Genomic DNA, 21,780 nt, shown 5'->3' with positions numbered 1-21,780 from the left:
TCCACTCGCCACCGCAGCTACACTGATGACCAGTCCCCTGGTCGTCGCCTGTGGTCCTCGCTGAAGAGGACGGCACGAAGAGGTTTTGCGTGGATTAAAGAGCTCTGAAGGAGGTCACTGTGAAGGACTCCCTGCCCTGAATAGATGACACGCTGGATGCGTTGAGGAGGGTGAGCTGGTTCTCCACTTTGGACCTCAAGTCCGGCTATCACCAGAGGGCCGTATTTATAAAACTATGATTCGACATAAGGGAAACATAAGTCCATAAGATGGCAGACACCATGACTTACGTGAAACATAAGCCTTATGTCTCACGTTAGCTCATCATAAACTCTCGGTCCCGTTATGTTTGGGTGGGAGCAAGAATAGCATCGCTATGTCGAATCATAAGAGTCAACATGGCGGAGGCAGTGGGACAGCGACGACACCACCTGAGAAGTTTTCGTGATCGTAAAGACGTGTTGGCTGAACTAAGTAACTCAGAACTGATAAGGGGTATCAGTTAGAGCGTGCAGCCAAGATATATGGGGCTGACATGCAAGGATTCCTAGGGAAAGTAAACCCAGTGTGTGAGAGGGAGACGGTGACAGCTGGATGCCGCCTCGAGGGGGACAGTGGTTACCAAACTTGTCATCAATGCTAGGTAAGGTTTAGTTAATTTCCTGTCAATTTGTTAAGATGGGTCTAACCCATCTTAACAAATTGACAGGAAATAACTAAACCTTACCTACTAGCATTGATGACAAGTTTGGTATGAAAATAAATTAAACCTAATGTAACCAAACTAAGCATAACTAAATCTACCTTAACAATGAACTAAATATAATCAAACCAACTATATACTTCCCAAATCTAAACTAACTTAACTAAACCTAACCTGATTTACCTTAATGATAAATTTAGGTTTGGCTAAGTTAGGTATAGCCAAGTTTGGTTTATTTATTTAATTTTTTTTTTTTTTTATTATTGTCATGTGTGAGAATTTTTATTTTGACAATTTTTATGTGCTTTGAATAAATCTAGTAACCATTATATATATATATATATATATATATATATATATATATATATATATATATATATATATATATATATATATATATATATATATATATATATATATATATATATATATATATATGGAGTAGGCAGTAGTCACCTGCCGCCCGGTGGAATACTCCAGGAGAGGTACTTACGGGATGTAGGCAGTGCTGCAGACTGAGTGATTCCCGTGTCCTCTCTTCCCGGTTCCCTTTGTGGTCTCATTTATACAATTGAGCAGCTGCAGCCTGCCCTCTAAAGACAACTTCTACTACTTCCTACACTACACTACAACACCTTACACTTTTACACTCTCTTCAAATCAAAATTTAATAATGGCTTCACCACGCCCTGCCTCGGAGTCCCCTCTGGGAGGGGACCATAAATGTCCCCAGGTCGGACTGCCCTCTGCTGTCGACCTTGGGTGTCTTGACACTTCATCTAATACTTTCACTATCAATTTCTGCAACATTCGTGGCCTTCGTTCTAATTTTCAATCTGTGGAACACCACCTCTCCTCTACTAAACCTCATCTTCTCTTCCTAACTGAAACACAGTTGTCTGTGACTACTGACAGCAGCCCTTTTCTGTTCCTCCTACTTGCTCTATCCTCATTTTCAATCCAAAGCTGGATGTTGCGCATACGTGCGTAACGACACCACTTGCTCTCGTGCCCACAATCTTGAATCTTCAGAATTTTCTACCATCTGGCTAAGACTTCAATGTCACTCTCTAACTAAATTCATCTGTGCTGTATACCTCTCACCTAATTCCTCTGACTATGTAAAATTCTTTGACTATTTGACTTCCAAGGTGGAGCACATCTTATCTCACTTTCCTTTGCTGAGATCTCCATTTTAGGGATTTCAATGTTCACCACCAGCTTTGGCTTTCATCTTCTTTCACTGACCAACCTGGTGAACAAACCTTCAACTTTGCTATCCTTCATGACCTAGAGCAGCTAGTGCAGTTCCCTACCCGTATTCCTGACCGCCTTGGAGACACGCCCAACATTCTTGATCTTTTCCTAACCTCCAACCCTTCTGCTTACTCTGTTAAACTTTCCTCTCCGTTGGGCTCCTCCGACCACAATCTAATTTCCGTTACCTGTTCTATCACTCCAGTGCAGCCTCAGGACCCGCCTAAGCGGAGGTGCTTCTGGCATTTTAACTCTGCTAAGTGGGAGGAACTAAGGCAGTACTATTCTGATTTCCTTGGGATGATTATTGTTTTCATGTCAGAGATCCTTCTCTTTGTGCCGAGCGCATAACAGAGGTGATTATCTCTGGCATGGAGCTATACATTCCTCATACTTTCTCTAACCCTAAAGCTAAAAAGCCTTGGTTTAACTCTGCTTGTTCTCGTGCTGTCAATGATAGAGAGGCGGCTCACAAACGGTTCCGTAGCCATCCAACTGCTGAAACTCATGCCCTATATATTTCTGCCCGTAATCATGCCAAATCTATTCTCCAACTTACTAAAAACTCTTTCATCAATAGAAAATGTCAAAGTCTTTCCAATTCTAACTCCTCTCGAGATTTCTGGCATCTAGCCAATAATATCTCTAACAACTTTACTTCTTCGTCTTTCCCTCCTTTACTTCATCCAGATGGCTCTACAGCTGTCTCTTCTTTTTCTAAAGCTGAACTCTTCGCTCAAACCTTTGCTACCAACTCAACTTTGGATGATTCTGGGCATATTCCTCCTACTCCTCCACCCTCTGACTACTTCATCCCTAAAATTAAAATTCTTTATAAAGACGTTTTCCTGGCCCTCTCTGGCCTTGATTCTCGGAAGGCTTACGGTCCGGATGGAGTCCCTCCTGTTGTTCTCAAAACTGTGCTTCCGAACTCGCTCACTGCCTGGTCAAACTCTTTCATCTGTGTCTCTACTTCTATTTATCCTTCTTGCTGGAAGTTTGCTCACATTCAACCTGTCCCTAAAAAGGTGACCACTCCAATCCTTCTAACTACCGCCCTATAGCTTTGATTTCCTGCCTTTCTAAAGCCTTTGAGTCTATCCTTAATAGGAAGATAATGAGGCATCTATCAGCTCACAACCTTCTCTCTGATTGCCAGTATGGTTTCCGTAAAGGCAGATCTACTGGTGATCTTCTTACTTTCCTAACTGAATCTTGGTCATCCTCTTTAGGGACTTCGGTGAAACCTTTGCTGTCGGCCTTGACATATCGAAAGCCTTCGATAGAGTCTGGCACAAATCTTTAATTTCTAAACTACCCTCCTACGGATTCTATCCTTCTCTGTACCTTCATCTCCAGTTTCCTTTCCGATCGTTCTATTGCTGCTGTAGTAGACGGTCACTGTTCTTCCCTAAAACTATCAACAGTGGTGTTCCACAGGGTTCTGTCCTATCACCCACTCTCTTTCTATTATTCATCAATGATCTCCTAAATCTGACTCAATGCCCTATCCACTCCTATGCTGATGATACCACCTTGCATTATTCAACAGCGTTCAACAGACGCCCAACCCAACAACAATTAAATGACTCAAGGCGAGATGCTATAGGACGCCTAACTTCTGATCTTTCACTTGTTTCTGATTGGGGCAGAGAAAACCTGGTTTTGTTCAATGCCTCAAAACTCAATTTCTACAACTATCTACTCGACATAACCTTCCAGACAACTATCCTCTCTTCTTCAATAACACTCAACTTCCCTCTCCTCTACATTAAACACACTCGGTCTATCCTTCACTAAAAATCTAAACTGGAAATTTCACATCTCTACTCTTGCTAAATCAGCTTCCAAGAAGTTAGGTGTCCTGTGGCGTCTTCGTCCATTTTTCTCTCCTCCCAGCTGCTTGCTCTGTACAGGGCCTTATCCGCCCGTGTATGGAGTATGGCTCTCATGTCTGGGGATCCACACACAGCTTTACTAAACAAGGTGGAATCTAAAGCTTTTCGTCTTATCAACTCTTCTCCTCTAACTGACTGTCTTGATTCTTTAAGTCACCGCCGCAATGTTGCATCTTTATCTGTCTTCTACCGCTGTTTTCATGCTGTCTGCTCTTCTGAACTTGCTAACTGCATGCCTTCCCCTCCTGCGGCCTCGCTGCACAAGACTCTCTACTTCTTCTCATCCCTATTCTGTCCATCTTCCTAATGCAAGAGTTAACCAGTATCTTCACTCCTTCATTCCCTACACTGGTAAACTCTGGAACTCTCTACCTGTGTCTGTATTTCCACCTGCCTATGACTTAAACTCTTTCAAAAGAGGAGTGTCAAGACACCTCTTACGTTAACTGGACCCTCCTTTTAGATTTTTTTGTTTTTTCTCTTTCTCCTACTTTCCTCTTAACAGGGCCTGGCAACCAGCGGGATTTTTTTTTTCCAACACTTTGTTTTCCCTTGGCCAGTGCCCTTGTAATGTAAAAAAAAAAAAAAAAAAAAAAAAAAAAAAATATATATATATATATATATATATATATATATATATATATATATATATATATATATATATATATATATATATATATATATATATATATATATATATATATATATATATATATATATATATATATATATATATATATATATATATATATATATATATATATATATATATATATATATATATATATATATATATATATATATATATATATATATATATATATATATATATATATATATATATATATATATATATATATATATATATATATATATATATATATATATATATATATATATATATATATATATATATATATATATATATATATATATATATATATATATATATATATATTATCTACCAAGACGGTGGATGTCTCGGCACCAGCAGGAGGTTCAGCTGTGTTAGGCATTGGAAGTGCTGTGGTAGCATTTCCATCTGTACTGTTACTGTTAGTTAAACCATCACAAACATATTTATTGCAGATCCATTTCACTATCTATATAAGAGGTAAACAATCCTCTCAAGGAGGAAGTATCCAAGACAAGGCACCCTTCCCTCTTCCTGCCCCCATACTCCTCATACACAGTGTAAAGAGCCAGCACTCAAGTGGGCCTTTTCTTTTAATCTCTTTTTTTTTTTTTCGCCCTTGGCTGGCCCTCTTCCCTACGTAAAGAAAAAAGTGTATATGGTGTGTGTGTGTGGTTCCCTCATTTTTGCTGTCTTCCTCCTGGAGGAGGGTGTTGGCTTTGTCTATACATAGACAGATAGTTAATGTCCCTGCACTTCAGTTTTAACACGTTACCCGCGATTTGGCAACAAACAACGCGCCCATCGTGGCAATTTTCAGACCACTCTCCCGCCAGTCACAGTGCAGCTATGAGAGAGAAATCACATAGGTACCTTTGCTCCGTCCCAATGACTCGTATGCACTGATAAAATTGGTGTCTCACCAGTGGCCCAATTCGCGGCATTACAATATTTTATTCCCCTATTGCGTCTTGAACCACCAGTGCACTACTCAACTTCTGTACCACCAGTGGCCCAATTCGCCACACTGGAATATGTTGGTCTTCTGTTTCATCTTGTGCAACTAGTGTACCACTTAATTTTAAGTAAATGGGCAAATGATAATTAGAATATATGTCGACTAGTTAAAAAATTGGACCACATATGATATGCATGAAAGTACTAAGCAATTATGTTGTTTTCATTAGGTTGATTTATTGATATTTTTACGTCTGCAGACTACGGATCCTTCGTCATTCTATGGTAGTCATAATGACCAAGACACCTCTGATGAAGATTTTACTCTCACCAATGTAAGCTACTCAAGTAGCAGTGAAGAAAGTGATGAAGCAGGAGAGACAGAAAGTAATGGAGCAAATGAACTAGGAGAAACAGATGATGAGGAGTCTACATCTACCAGTAGGCTTGCACCTGTACAGGGGTGGGGGCCTATTTCTTCCAAACAGCATCCTTATGCCTTCAGTGGTACAGAAGAACTGATAATCTTGCCTCATGTAAACCCAGTCACAGGAAAACCAGAGCCTATTTATATGTTTGCATTATTCATAACTGATGATATTTTGGACACAATAGTCAGTCAGACAAATATATATGCCCAGCAAAAAATAAATGCAAGGACAAGGAGGTCAAGGCTCATTGCATGGAAACGCACAACAAAGAATGAAATAAAAAAATTCCTAGGTATAATACTTTACATGGGAATTGTTGGTATGTCAGAGATTTCTTCCTATTGGAGTAAAAACAAGTTGTATGCTGGCTCTTATATTAGCAGTGTGATGACCAGAGAGAGGTTTGAAATCCTTCTCAGGTGTATACATTTCAGGGATAATTCTGATGTTGATGACCCACTTGATCCATTATTCAGTCACACCCTTGGTCACAGCCATTAGAGACTGCTGCCAGGCTGTTTACAAACCAGGTCCCATGGTTGTGATTGATGAGAGTATGGTACCCTTCAGAGGCAGAAGTAAGGTTAGGCAGTATATTCCTGGGAAAGCACATAAATATGGCTTCAAGTTGTACAAACTGTGTACTCCAAGTGGGTATACATGGAATTTCAAGATTCATTCAGGCAGTCAAACAAAGCATCAGGGACTAAACTCCACTGAAAGCCTAACAGTAGAACTATGTGAAGAACTATTAGATATGGGCGCCACTCTTTATGCTGATAACTACTATTGCTCATTGCCACTAGCAGAATACCTGTTGAAAAAGAAAACTTACCTTTGTGGAACCAAGAAAGTACCTTCCCAAGGAAGTAACTGAAAGTAAAAAAAAAAAAAAAATTAAATGAAAGGACAGAAAAGCAATGGCGTCAAAGTTTTCAAATGGAGGGATAAAAGAAATGTCCTGACTATCTTAACTGTCTCTGAACACAGTGATCAACTAGTTCCCAGTGGCAAGGTTAACAGATGTAGAGAAGAGGTTTTCAAACCACAAAGTGTAATGGCATACAACAAGGCAAAGAAAGGTGTGGATGTATCTGACCAGTACATATCCTACTACAGTCCACTAAGAAAAAGCAAAAATTGGTACAGAAAGTTGGCCTTTGAACTGCTCACTGGACTAACAGTTGTAAATGCTTGGGTTCTCCATTGCCAGTACTTCCCTAGGGCTAAGATGAATCAGCTGCAATTTCTAGTCTAGTGTATTCCCTCATTGGAGAAGAGCCTAATAACATTAGACCTGGAAAAAGTCCTGGAGTCATATCAGGAAAAAGAAATCCTCATAGACTGACTGAGAAAGGTGGGCCTAAGAAAAACACAAGAAAAAGATGTCGTGGCTGCTATGAAAAGATCTCTCTTTCTGAAGGCTTCAAGGAAGCTAGAAATAAAGTGAGAAGGGTGAATACATTCTGCTCTGAGTGTGAGGATAAGCCACACCTATGTATTACATGCTTTGCAGAGAAGCATGATACATAAAATACACGTCTTTCTTTTCCCTGTAAGGAAAAAAAAAATTCAGGCTATATGTTACTGTACTAAAAATTATTGTTTTTTTTTTAGTCTACATATTGCAATATCTTTGAATATTATTGAAAGGATTTCAGTGGCATAATGTTTTTTTTTTTTTTTTTTTTTTTTTTCTTATGTCTTGCTTTTTATTCACATTTCCAGTTCTGCGTGGGGAGATTGTATTTTTTTATGAATTATCTTTTGGATATCATTGAAAGAATTTCAGTGACAATGCATTTTTTCATATGGATGTAGCATTTATCATTATTTGTTTTCTTTTTTTTATGTCACATTTTCAGTTTTACATGGGAAAATTATATTTTTCTTATCAATTGTCTTTAAATATTATTGAAAGTAATTCAGTGCCATAATTCACTTTTTTTCATATATATAATTCATAATTATATATGTTTTTCAATTTCACATTTCAAGTTCTGCATAGGACCTTATATTTTTGTGTTTTTTTCTCCACAATTTCTTACTATTCTTATGAAAAACATACTTTATATTGAGTTTTGGAGTCTCAACATAGTTTTGAAAATATATTGAAATACAAATTAGTGTTTGACTTTGAATTCTTTTCCCACTTCTCTACACCCTTTGCTACTGTATGAAACATTGAGAAATAACCAATCATTATTTACAAATGAGAAAAAAATCTATAAACATATTCTTTTGTTTAATCTCATTTGTGCCACCGGTGTACCACTTCTCCATGAAAAAATATGATCATTGGTACACCATTGTACCACGACGCGGGTAACGTGTTAAAGATATTTTGTATGCTCTTATTGATATTTTCAGCAGTAGGGTAATGTGCTGTTATTGTGTTGCAGACACTGAGTACACTTGTCATTAAGACACATTCATGTGTGGATGCATTTCTTGTGAGCTGCTATTTCCAACCATATACACACCTTCCATAATTAAATATCATCAGAAGTTCTTCAAATCAATAAGACCCATGAATTTGATTAGGTTAAGTTACTGAAGTTATACTCTGTTAGTTTAGGGTTAAAGTTAGTTATGTGTAAGCTGGCAGAAGTTGTCCTTTATACCTGGAAGCATTAAATGCAATAAATGGATAGTTTGTTGCCTGTGTTTCTCCAAACCTAAGCAGGGTGTTTATAAAGGAAAGCAGGTGGGCATTACTGAGTGTTTGAGGGAGAGTGAATGTGAGGTATAGGAGGGTATGAAAGAAGTGGTGTAGTGTGAGGCAAATGATAAAACCAAGATGATCCATATGTGTATGGAATGATTTACTCACTCAAATTCTTGTCTATGTCATCAAGGGGCTTGGGAGATGGACTGCCTCCTACATCAAATTAGTAAAGTGACCACTAATATTCAGTGCTTCACTACAAGCTTTCATAAAGTATAGCAATGTAGGCTTTCCTATCCAAAAAGGGGGGGGAAAAATAATACCTTGCAGGCTTAGTTTATTAATTAACACTGCTGCCTTATTGTGCTTACCTAAAAATCTCTTTTACTTTAGTACCTTAAATAGGCTTGTGCAAGAAAAGCCAGTTTTACAAGTGCACATTACAAGTGCTATTACAGATTGTTACACCTTATCAATGTGAATATTTCTATCCCTAGACACACCCTCCATACTTGAATATCAACACTGGAAATTATTCTTCAAATCAGTGTATCTAAGTGACATTGTTAGTTTAGGATAAGTTAGGTCATTGGAAATTATTCTTCAAATCAATGTATCTTAAGTGACATTGTTAGTTTAGGATAAGTTGGGTCACTTAAGGTTGCTAGGTTGAAGTTAATGAAAATTGCTTGCTGACACAAAAGTTGCTGCTTCGTTTCCTCATCTGTGGTGGGTGTGGTACATCCATCATGTCAGTAACAACCAACAATAAAACGAAGTAGCAGTATATGCGACTACATGTGCGTGGGTCATATGCTGTTTGTTTACATCGGGTGAAGTGGAGTCAGTGAACAGAGACACTATTATTGATTATGTTCGCCTTCAAATATACCTAGATTTCATATATTGTTAATCTTATTAATACAAAAATGCCTCAGACATGTTTACTTGTTCAAATCATTGTAACTGGATTAGTTTCAGTCCATAAGTTTCACCACTATGTTGCGGTTGGCATCCCTGCGCTAAGTCGAGCTAATGATGAGGGGTTACCGAGCCATAACTTTGCCACCTATGTCGCATCATAGCTACGATCGCTTATGTCATGACTTGTCTCGCTAACGAAAGTTTTATAAATACAGGCCCAGGTGGAGATGGAGGAGGAAGATAGGAAGAAAACAGCCTCCTCCTTTAGCCAGGAACTGTGACACTTCACTGTCATGCCCTTCGGTCTGTGTAACGGACCCGGAGTCTTCAAGCACCACATGGAGTGGGTGCTGCAGGTCACACAGTGGAGGTCGGCCCTCGTGTACATCGATGACATGCTGGTGTATGAGGGACCTTCGAGGAGGAGCTAGAGCGGCTGAAGAGTTGCTGTCTCACCTGAGAGGGGCCAACCTCAAGTTGAGCCCGAAGAAGTGTACCTTCTTCCAGAACGAGATACCGTTCCTGGGACGCGTTGTGGGCAGGGATGGTGTGAGGACAGATCCCGAGAAGGTGGCAGTGGTGGCAGGCTGGTCAGTGGCTACCAGTGAGGCTGAGGTAAGGAGTTTTCTCAGTTTGGCCACTTATTACAGGTGCTTTGTAGAGGGATTTGTCACTATCGCTGCTCCAATGCACCAGATAACCAGGAAAGGGGTCCCAGTTACACTGGAGTGAGCAGTGTTAGTAGGCGTTTGAGGACCTGAAGCGTGCCCTGGTGGACACGCCCGTGCTGCCCTATCCAGACCTGAGCCTGCCATACCTGCTTGACATTGATACTAGCGTGGAGGGCATAGGAGCTGTCCTGTCGTAAGTCCAAGGGGGACAGTAGCGGATACTGACTTACTACAGCAAGAAATTCTCCCAGTCAGAGAGGAATTACTGTGTGACAAGGAAGGAGTTGCTGGCTATCGTTGCATGCTGTAACCACCTTCACCATAAGGATTGACCACGCGGCACTCCATTGGCTGAAGACGTTGAAGGAGCCCAAGGGACAGTTGGCAAGGTGGTTGGGCCAGCTCAAGCAGTGCAACTACCATATGGAATACCAGGCTGGGCAGACACATGGGAATGCAGACAGCCTGAGCCAGCACCCCTGTGAGCCGGCCTGCGCTCATTGCCAGTGCCGGGAGATGAGAGTGTTGCAGGTGGGTCCAGATTAGTCAAAAGGATGAGGGGCATAAAAAAAACTGGCCCAAGCTACAGTGAGAAGACACAGACCTTGCACCTATGGTGGCCTGGTTTGAGGAGAGTGTGGAGAGGCTGCGCTGAGAGGTGGTGGTGCTAGACAGTCCTGCAACCAAGTACCTTGTGGAGCAGTGGCTAGCACTGTGGCTGGAGGATGGGGTTCTGTGGTACCAGTGGGCGAACACTCGCAGAGACGAGAAAAGGTGGCTGGCAGTAGCTCCCCGTGGAGTACAGAAGGAGCACGTCTGTGAAGTACACAAAGGTGTCACCAGCGGTCACCTGGGGGTGAGGATAACCCTGTGCTGCCTCCACCAGAGATTCTACTGGGTGGGAATGCAGCATGATAAGACAGAGTGGTGCCACAGCTGTCACACCTGTGCTGCCAAGAGAGGCCCAGCCCACAGGACCTGTGCCCTCCTGCAGCTTTACCAGGCCGGCGCCCTGATGGATAGAGTGGAAGAGAATATTGCTGGTCCATTCACTCGCCATGCCTCATGGCCACTGGTTCATCTGTGTAGTGATGGATTACTTTACCAAGTGGTCTGAGGCATACACTCTCCCTGATCACGAGGCAACACTGTGGCAGAGGCCCTCGTCACTCAATTCTTCACAAGGTTTGGAGTTCCACAGGAGGTGCACTCAGACCAGGGGCAGGAGTTTAAGTCAGTAATCTTCTGTGAATGCTGTGAGGTCCTAGGTGTGAAGAAGACCCGTACCACCCCATTGAGGTGCCAGAGTGACGGGATTGTGGAAAGGTTCAACCAGACCCTAGAGGAGGAACTTGTCAAGTACTGTGATACCACACAGCAGGACTGGGACCTGTGGCTGCCATATGTGCTAATGGCATACCGGTCTGCAGAGCACAAGGCCACAGGCTACGCCCCAGCAAGTTTGATGTGCAACAGGGAGCTCCGTCTGCCCATGGACTTGACCACAGGAAGGCCGCCTGATGAGGGGCTGTGAGGGAAAACAGGAGGCCACAATCTCTCGCCCTCAAAATATATGTTGTTATGCCAGGAATAATTGGACTAGCCCTTTGGAAAAGGAAAACAATACAAAACAGAATGAGTGTATTAACACTAAAGAGATAATATGATACACAACCGAACCACTGCTGTCGTGTGCAAACAGACGGCGTGCTGAGTCATTGGGTGCACCGGTGAAGATCCACTCAGCAACAAGCCGGGAGGTCAAATCCAGAAGCTGGAGTGTGGCAGGGAGACGACAGCGGTAGCAGGTGGAAGTATGGAAAGAAGCAGCAGGAGCCCAGGCTGGCTGCTTTTCCCGTGAGACGAGGAACCAGCTTAAAGGGAGTCGAGGTGTTCACCAAGGGACGGTGTGCTGGTGTCTGTCTTGGCTTCAAAACCTGGATCCAATTGTAGCCTCGGAAAGGGAGGAGCCAAGGCTAGTAGCAAAGCCTTGTGGTACCGGAGATCCAAACTTAACAAGGGTTGGCCTGGGGGTATAACGAAGCCAGCAGAGTGTATAGTAACTACCAAGGCAAGGTAGTTACGAAGGGAGGAAAAGCCAGCACGGCGTATCTCCCTCACACGACCCCCCACACAAGAATCTGCTGCAAGTAGATTGCACAATATTAATAGGATCAACAGAATCTACTTATCAAGTCAGCATCTAGATTATCCTTTCCTGCTACATGGACAACTCTGAATTTGTAGGCCTGAAGAGACAAGACCCAACAAAACAGTCTATCATTCTTGCCTTTGAAGGTAGACAGGTATAACAGATGCTTGTGGTCAACCTCCAAGATGAACTCCTTACCGCAAAGGTAGAAGTCGAACCTGTTGATGGCAAAGATGACTGCAAGGCACTCGTGTTCGACAGTGGAGTAACGGATTTCACGGTCGAGTAGCTTCCAGCTGGCGTAGGCAATGGGATGGGGACAGTCGTTGTAGTACTGCAGAAGGATGGCTCCAATCCTGCGGCTAGAGGCATCAGTTCTCAGAACGACGACGAGATCTGGGTTTGGCTGACGGAGGACTGGTGGGTAGACCAACTGGCTCTTTAGGTGTTCGAACCACACCAACAAATCTTCACTCCAGACCAAGGGTTCAGGAACAGCCTTCTTGAGAAGATCGGATAGGGGCCCGGTGTATTCAGCTACCTGAGGAATAAACATGCGATAAAATGATACAAGTCCAAGGAAAGCTTTGAGAAGCTTCTTGTTGGCAGGTGGGAGCATGGCAGAGATATCCTTCATCTTGTCATGTTGAGGGCAAAGGTTTGTCCCGTCGATGATAAATCTGAGGTAGTGGATGGAGGAGACACCAAAACGACATTTAGATGGCTTGATGGTGAGATGATGTTCTCTCAGCCGTTGAAGAATGCCTCGCAGAACTTGAAGATGTGTAGGCCAGTCCTTGGAATAGACAAAAATATTATCAAAATAGAAGGAAACGTTGGAGAGTCCAGCGAGTACAAGGCGCATGAGGCGAATATAGGTAGCACAGGCAGTAGAGAGACTGAAGGGCATACGACGAAACTCCATTAACCCAAGGTGGGTTGGAAAGGCAGTGAGAGCTTTGGCCCTGTCGGTAAGAGGTACTTGATAATAAGCCTTACACAGATCCAACTCGCTGAAATACTTGGATCCTGAGAATTTATGTAAGTCTTCAGTAATGTTGCCAGTGGGTTCTGCATGGAAAACATTGATGGAGTTTAACTGACGGTAGTCAATAGCCATACGGTAGGACTTGTCTGGTTTCCTTACCATTGCAACAGGAGAACAGTGGGGAGAGGATGAACTTTGAATAATCCCCTGTTGAAAGAGTGTAAGAGAACTGAAATATAATAATAAGGAAAGATTAAGAAAAGGAATTTAAATCCTTAACATAATTTATTACAAAAAAATGAGCAAAGTTAACTTAGCAACAATCAAATTTAAGATTAAGTCCTGGAGATAGTTAGAAGTATGATAATCACATCCAAGTAAATAATATAAGGTAATCTAGAAAATATACCACCACAAAAATATAATAAATCAGGAAATAAGTATCAAGCTAACTTGTCCTGGTACCGCTGGCACCATCAAAATGTTCTGGTGTGGTTGAAGGGAAACACCGGGGCGTTTCCCTGTGTTTATTGTAAGATACAAAGCGTATTGAATCTTGTGACAAGTTTGAAGGGGCCAGCTGTGGAGGTGTTAAGTCAGTTAACACCTGCACAACAGGAGTCCTACACCGACGTAGTGGGCGTCTTGGAGAGGCGCTACGGACACCAGTACCAGGCAGAGGTGTATCGGGCGAGGTTCCGGGCCCGAGTTCGAGGACGCGGAGAAACGTTACAACAGCTGGCACAAGATTTGGAGCATCTAATGCGTAAGGCGTACCCACGGGCATCAGAAGAAACTGCAACGCTGCTGATGAGGGATCAGTTCATTGATGCGCTGGAGGACGCGCAATCGCAGATTTACGTGAACTAGGTGCATGTTGCAAATCTGCAAGAGGCCCTTGCCCGGGCACTGGAGTTCGAGTCCTTTGTTAAGACTAGCACCGGGAGGTCTAGGACAGACTCCGAAAGAAACCAACGCTACCGACGGAGCCGGGCGAAGGACGGGCCAGGGAGAAGCAGAGCAAGGCCGTTCAGAGGGGCATATTGGAACTGTAAGGAGACGGGACATAGGAAGCAAGATTGTCGCCGGCCCCCAGCCCCCGCTCGGTCTCATTCCGCCGAGCAGGTGGGGCAGTACATGTACCAGCCCTGCTGCTGGGGTTGTGGCCAACTGGGCCACCTCTCTCAGTCCTGCCCCCAGAAGACGCAGGCGGGCGGGAAACACCGCCTGGCTGGGGAGCGGGGCCGCACACCAGCTGTCATCACCTAGGACAGACTCCGAAAGAAACCAACGCTACCGACGGAGCCGGGCGAAGGACGGGCCAGGGAGAAGCAGAGCAAGGCCGTTCAGAGGGGCATATTGGAACTGTAAGGAGACGGGACATAGGAAGCAAGATTGTCGCCGGCCCCCAGCCCCCGCTCGGTCTCATTCCGCCGAGCAGGTGGGGCAGTACATGTACCAGCCCTGCTGCTGGGGTTGTGGCCAACTGGGCCACCTCTCTCAGTCCTGCCCCCAGAAGACGCAGGCGGGCGGGAAACACCGCCTGGCTGGGGAGCGGGGCCGCACACCAGCTGTCATCACCCAGGCCCCACTCCCCCTAACTGGCCGCCGCTCTGTCGCCGCTGCAGCTGCTGCCGCCCTCACCTCCCAGGTTGAAGGCGTGATTGATGGACGACCATGTTGCCTTACCGTGGATACTGGGGCGGACAGGACGCTCATCAGGAAGGGTGTCATCGCATCAAGGAACCTCCCCCTTGCCCCACAGAAGATGTGTGGAGTGACGGGGCACTGCAGCGCGATGCGGGAACCAGTGGAGGCGTGGATAGAGGTGGGAGGCGAGGAGATGCAGCTACCTGTGTACGTGGCTGACCTGGAGGAACCCTGCCTCCTGGGTATCGACTACCTGACGAAGGGCCGGGCTTGTATCGACTTCGGGAAAGGAACGCTGAGAGTACATGAAACGGAAGTGCCCTTACTCCCGAGGACGCCTGCCCTCAGGTAGCAAGCGCCCGGTCTGCTGGCCTGGCCTCAGGGAGCAGGACAAGGGGCGAGCAACAACGGCGCCGGGAGGTGAGCGGGCGCGGTGATCAAGTGGAGCCAGCAGGTGAGGTGCAGCGGCTGCCAGCCGGGCGGGCAGCGGGGAGCGTGGCAACACCGGTCGCCACCAGCGGGCGGGCGGTGAGGAGCGCGGCGCACCCGGCCGCCACCAGCGGGCGGACAGCGAGGAGCGCGATACAGCCTGCTGAAAGGGACGGTGACGGAAGACGTGTGCCGGAGCACCTACGGGAGATGCTGCAGAAGAGTATGGAGCGTCTGAGCACTGAGCAAGCAGTACAGTTGCGGAGGATGCTGTGCGTGTACGCTGATGTCTTCTCGAAGGAGACACGGACCTGGGCTGCACGAATCTGGTTCAACATCGCATCGATACCAGTGGCAGCCACCCAATCAAGCACGCACCACGAAGAATACCTCCCGCTCGACGTCAGGAGATGGAGAAAGCGGTGAGAGGCTTACAGGCGCAAGGTGTGATCGAGAAATCGAACAGCCCGTGGTCTTCTGCAGTAGTTTTGGTGAAGAAGAAAGATGGGTCGACGCGTCTCTGTGTAGACTACAGAGCCCTGAACGACGTCACGGTGAAGGATTCCTATCCACTACCCAGGATTGACGACACGCTGGATGCACTGACAGGTGCCCGCTGGTTCTCCACTCTGGATCTGAAGTCTGGCTATCATCAGGTGGAGGTGGCGGACGAGGATAAAGAGAAGACAGCATTCTCCTTTGGGCAGGGACTATGGCAGTTCCGCGTCATGCCCTTCGGATTATGCAATGCACCAGCGACCTTTGAAAGGCTGATGGAGCGGGTACTGGAGGGCCTGCAGTGGAAGACTGCCCTCGTCTACCTGGACGATGTGGTTGTTTTCGGACGCACCTTCGAGGAGGAGCTGCAGAGGCTGGAGGACGTCCTTCTGCGGTTGAGGAGAGCTAATCTGAAGCTTAGCCCGAAGAAGTGTCTGTTGTTCCAGCAGGAGGTGCCTTCCTCGGGCATGTCGTCAGCGAGGACGGGTGCGCACCGATCCACTGAAGGTGCGAGCTGTGGCAGAGTGGCCTGTCCCGACCAATGTGGGCGAAGTGAGGAGCTTCGTGGGCCTGTGCACGTACTATCGTAGGTTCGTGAAGGACTTCGCCAGCATAGCGGCGCCCCTGCACCACCTGACAAGAAAAGGGGCCCGATTTTGCTGGGATGCTGGGTGTCAGACAGCCTTTGAGCGGCTGAAGGAGGCGCTGGTGAACGCTCCTGTGCTGCCATACCCGGACCCCGCTTGCCCGTACGTCGTGGATTGTGACGCTAGTGCTGAGGGCGTGGGAGCGGTGCTGTCGCAGCTGAAGGACGGACGCGAGCATGTGGTGGCGTACTACAGTAACAAGTTCAGTCACGCGGAGAGAAATTACTGTGTCACGCGGAAGGAACTTCTGGCGGTGGTGAAGAGTCTAGAAAACTTTCACCCGTACCTGTATGGGGCAAAGTTTACTGTGAGGACGGACCACGCAGCCCTGCGGTGGTTGAAGACGATGAAGAATCCTGAGGGGCAGTTGGCGAGGTGGATCGGCAGGCTGGAGCAGTACGATTACTGCGTCGAGCATCGCCCTGGGAGAGTCCACAAGAACGCTGACAGCCTCAGCAGACGTCCATGTGAGCCTGAGTGTCACCATTGCAGCAGGAAGGAGCCAGAAGAAGTCTGCAGGCTGACACGAGTCCATGGCGCGGAGGGTGACGGAGACACGCTTCTGCAGGAGGCGCAGAGGAAGGACCCGGATCTCCACCCAGTAGTAAAGTGGCTGGAGGAAGGTCAAGGTCGCCCTGGCGAGCAAGAAGTGGCAGCCCTGAGCCCAGCTACGAGATTCTACTGGAGGCAGTGGGACACGCTGAAATTGAGTAGAGGAGTACTGGTGAAGAAGTGGCTGACACCTGACGGAGGGATGATGTACTGGCAGACAGTCATTCCTCGTGATATGAGAGCTAGCCTGATGCGGGAGATGCATGAGGGCGTCGCCAGTGGGCATCTAGGAGTGAAGAAGACACTCAGTCGTCTACGACAGCGGTTCTACTGGCTGGGGATGCGCAAGGATGTACAAGAATGGTGCCGAGTGTGTGACACCTGTAACGCCAAGAAGGGACCAGCACGGAAGGGTAGAGCGCCGCTACAGCTGTATCAGGTGGGAGCCCCGATGGAGCGAGTAGCAGTAGACATCGTGGGGCCGCTACCCGCGACTGCAGCTGGCAATCGTTACATCTGTGTTGCCATGGACTACTTCACGAAATGGCCCGAGGCGTACGCACTGCCGAACCATGAAGCAGTGACTGTAGCAGAGGTACTGGTGGAGCAGTTCTTCACCAGGTTTGGTGTGCCTGGAGAGCTGCATTCCGATCAAGGCCGCGAGTTTGAGTCGGAGGTATTCGGCGAGTGTTGCCAGCTAATGGGCCTGCGGAAGACGAGGACAACACCACTGAGGCCGCAGTCTGACGGGATGGTGGAGCGCTTCAACAGGACACTGGCTCAGGAACTGGCCAAATACTGTACAGAGGGACAGACAGAGTGGGACCGGAAGCTTCCCGCTCTGCTCATGGCATACAGGTCTGCCGCGCACGAGGCCACCACCTACACGCCGGCCCGGCTTATGATGGGCCGGGAGCTTCGCCTGCCGGTGGACTTGACAACAGGACGCCCTCCAGATGAAGAACTGCCTACTGTGGCCACGGACTACGCCATAGCACTGCAGGAGCGGCTAGTGGAGGCTCATCATCAGGTGCGAGGACGACTTAAGCTGGCAGGCGAGGCCATGAGGCACCGCTATGACCGGGGAAGTCGCGCGGCTGAGTTTGCAGTTGGCGACAAGGTGTGGCTTTACAACCCCCGCCGGCGGAAAGGTCTCTCACCGAAGCTGCAGAGCCCCTGGGAGGGGCCATACACTGTCATCGAGAAGGTGTCGGAGGTAACCTTCCGTATTCGTCGAGGACAACGCGGGAAGCCCAAGATAATTCATGCTGACCGACTGTGGAGATACCACGGGCCGGGAAGGTTCACCTGGGGCCAAGCCCCGTGTGACAGCAGCAGTGAGGAGGAGGAAGCTGCCCTTGCTATAGTAGCAGAGGACGTAACGGGGCCTGACGCCGGCCTCGTGGGCAGCGAGGACGGTGGAGCGGGACGAGCGGGGATGAAGAAGCTGAGTCAGGAGTGGGTGACTCACCGCCAGCCGCCGCCCGCCGCCCACCCGCCAGCGTCGACCACCACGGAGATTGCAGGACTATATTCTAGATGAGGAAACAGATTTGAGTAGCTAGGATGTAAAATGTGGAGGACGAGACTAGGGAAATAGTCGAGACGACTATTTATGTGGGAGGGGGCAGTGTTGCGAAGGTGTATTGCAGCAGCCTCCCAGATATGTACGTGTGCCTGTGTGAGTGTGGAGCAGCGTCATAAGAGAGTACATATGGGTAGTACATATGAGTACATATGTGCAGACTTTAGCTAAAGGGTGAGCGAGGTGTTGGTTGCTCGTGTTTATGAAACTGTCACACCTTAATGGAAGGGACGCTGAGCTAGGCCTCCATGACGGAGGAGATGTGACCCCGGAGGTCACGGGAGATAAGAGTGTGTGTGTGTGTGTGTGTGTGTATGGGTGAGGGCACTGGCCAGCCCTGGGATAATTGTCATACGGTACCGTGTAAATAAGGCATGCATGTGTGAATTGCTTGTAGCCAGCATTATCAGGGATATATTGGTAATTAGCGGTTAAGGTAGATAGCGTTACCTAATAAGCTGAAATAGACTCGTAAGGACATTGCCTGGCAGGTGCGACGGCACAGGAGGCGTGGTCTGTGGGGCACTGTGTGGCACCGACGAGAACAGAGGACAGGAGTGTAGCAAGAGACCTCGAAGGAACAAGTCGTACTCTGGGGAGCAGTCAGAGAGTGAACGAGAGACAGAGAGACAGTGAAGTGCCTGACGAACTAACAAAGTGTTACCCGTACTTTGTTGCCGCCCCCTGCCCCGTCCTGTGTGCCGCCACCACCTGTTCCCGGTGACTCGTGTATAGTTGCTGTAATATAGAGAAATAAGGAAGAAGCGTTTCCTTCTCCCCATTCTGTGTGACTGAGCTGAGTGAGAGTGGGTGCTATAGAAGCAGACAGCCAGGCCTGAGAGAGCGATCTGCCCGCCGCTCCACCCCAGCCGAGCCGCGCCACCCAGGTAAAGCCCTTCTCCCCGACACACACGTCCCGAATCCCGAGAAGATTGTAAGGCGTTCCCTCCCTGAAGAAGAAGCTGAAGGAGGGTCGCATATATATATATATATATATATATATATATATATATATATATATATATATATATATATATATATATATATATATATATATATATATATATATCAGATAGATATTCAAGGACAACAGTACTTATGAAAATCATTTGTATGTGTAGAGTTCAAACTAAATAATGAAGTTTGTTTGAGAGTTTGTATGGGATAATATCATATTTAATTGTCCCTACACAAATGTTTGTCAGAGATAAAACCTTGCCTTGTTTTTGCCCTAGTTTAACACAGCTAGATTAGCATAGGATAGGTTAGGTAATGTTAGGTGTGTTAGATTAACAGATTTGACATTTCTGTATCATTGGAAATTGTCTGGTCGTATATTAATTTTCGTTACTAACATTTCAGATGCCATGGTTGCCAAATTCCAGTACTTGAGAGGCCAGTTTCAGAAATTATTGAGGAAAATAGAAAAAACACCAAGTGGTGCTGCTGGCAACACCTCATGTAAATGGGAGTACTTTGAGGCCTGCTCCTTTTTGACACCCATTTACACTGCAGCAACAAAAAGTGAGCCAAGCTTTGAGCTACCACCAGAAGATAAGGTTAGTTTAATATAATGTTGATACCTATTATTAATTTATTCCTTGTCTTTCTCCCTTTATATTTATAGCACTGTTAATTTCCTGCTCATCAAAGATTAAAGTTGAGGGCATACGTTATGCTGTGCTTTGCCACGGGTGCTCATTATATCCTCAATAACTCTTCTAAAGGTTAGCTGTATAGGGAAGAGGGCTGACACTAGAGCATAGTAGGATGATTGTGCTTGACAGGAGTGAATGGAGCGAGATTGTGGCTGTGTGAGAACGGTGGTGTGTATTTACCTATTTGCCCATCAAATTCCAGATAATTAGTGGAAGATATCCTAATCAACTCCTCTCCATCCAGGATGTCCACTCCATGTACTATTTTAAACGTTGTTATCATATCTCCCCTCATTCTTCTTTCTTCCAGTGTGGTTAATTGCAGTCTTCTTAGTCTCTTCTCATTAGGCACCTCCTTAAAACCTGGTATCATTCTCGTTCCCAATTGCTGCACTCTTTCCAGTTTCCTCACATGCTTCTTCAAATGTGGCGACCAAATCACTATTGCATATTCTAACTGTGGTCTAATTAAGGTGATCAATATTTTCCTTACTATGTTGTCGTCTAAATAGTGAAATGCAAGTCCCATACTTTGGAGCATATTGTAAATCTCCAAATACAGGCAACCCCCGTTTAACGAAGGGGTTACATTCCTAAAAAACACTTCGTTAAGCGAAACTTCGTTAAGTGAACCGATTATAACAAGTTTAACCCCTGATTTGAACTTCCATTGAGAGTAAGCAAAGTGAGAGTGCATCATAGTACAGTAAAAGGTTTAATGAAAGTAAAAATTATGAAGTTAAACATTTAGGTAGTTTAGTTTAAGTCATTATAATGTACACTAATGTATGTATGTACGTAACTTTATAATGTTGTTGATCTTAACTTTATGAAGGGAGGGAGAGTGAAACGGGAAATACACTAACCGGCAACCTGTGGAATGTAAACAAAGTGTGCATCATGGTACTGCATACAAAACTTATGTACCATGATACAGTGGGGCTTTCAAATTTTGAAAAAAATTACCTGGTTAAAACTTCGTTAAAACGAGTTTGGTGTTCGTTAAACGAGCAGATGGTAGTAAAATGAAACCTTCGTTATAGCGAAATTTCGTTGTGTGAACCTTCGTTAAACGGGGGTTGCCTGTATTTGGTTAATATGTTTTTTTTTCCGGTGATAAGTTATTTTTTACAATCACTCCCAGGTCCTTTTCTTCACTGACTTCAGTTATTTTCTTTGTTCCCAGTTGATAGTTCTTATATGATCTGTATTTACTTCTGCCCATTCACATTACATGACTTTTGTTTATGTTAAACTCCATCTGCCACTTCATACTCCACTTATGTGTGTCTCGTCCTAAGGGTCACTGCAAGATATATATGTGTCTTATAATTATTCCAGAATCCTTTAGATGCTGCTTCTTGGCCTCATGAAGCGGTCTTGTACGTGGACTCCTCTAATATTGCTTGTCGCCTTCCAAGTACATCAGAAATAAGCGACACTGTTCAACGTGGACCTTCAACATCATCATCATCATC

General features: G+C 45.7%; 1 protein-coding gene across 1 annotated transcript; it reads left to right on the top strand.

Annotated features, from left to right (window-relative positions):
* Positions 1-11,201: 11,201 nt before the first annotated feature.
* LOC123504871 lies at positions 11,202-11,948 on the top strand. Its single transcript, XM_045255776.1, has 3 exons — positions 11,202-11,328; positions 11,412-11,673; positions 11,846-11,948. The coding sequence occupies exons 1-3, from the start codon at positions 11,202-11,204 to the stop codon at positions 11,946-11,948; spliced, it is 492 nt and encodes a 163-aa protein (XP_045111711.1).
* Positions 11,949-21,780: the final 9,832 nt, after the last annotated feature.

Source organism: Portunus trituberculatus, chromosome 17 (assembly GCF_017591435.1).
Source record: "Portunus trituberculatus isolate SZX2019 chromosome 17, ASM1759143v1, whole genome shotgun sequence".
NCBI classification, from domain to species: domain Eukaryota; kingdom Metazoa; phylum Arthropoda; class Malacostraca; order Decapoda; family Portunidae; genus Portunus; species Portunus trituberculatus.
This window is presented reverse-complemented; position numbering and strand designations above follow the sequence as displayed.

Coding starts and splice junctions, on each gene's coding strand:
- LOC123504871 (XM_045255776.1), top strand. CDS start 11,202: ATGCCTCATGGCCACTGGTTCATCTGTGTAGTGATGGATTACTTTACC. Junction 11,329..11,411: donor GTCACTCAATTCTTCACAAG/GTTTGGAGTTCC, acceptor GTGAGGTCCTAG/GTGTGAAGAAGACCCGTACC. Junction 11,674..11,845: donor AGGCCGCCTGATGAGGGGCT/GTGAGGGAAAAC, acceptor GTGTGCAAACAG/ACGGCGTGCTGAGTCATTGG.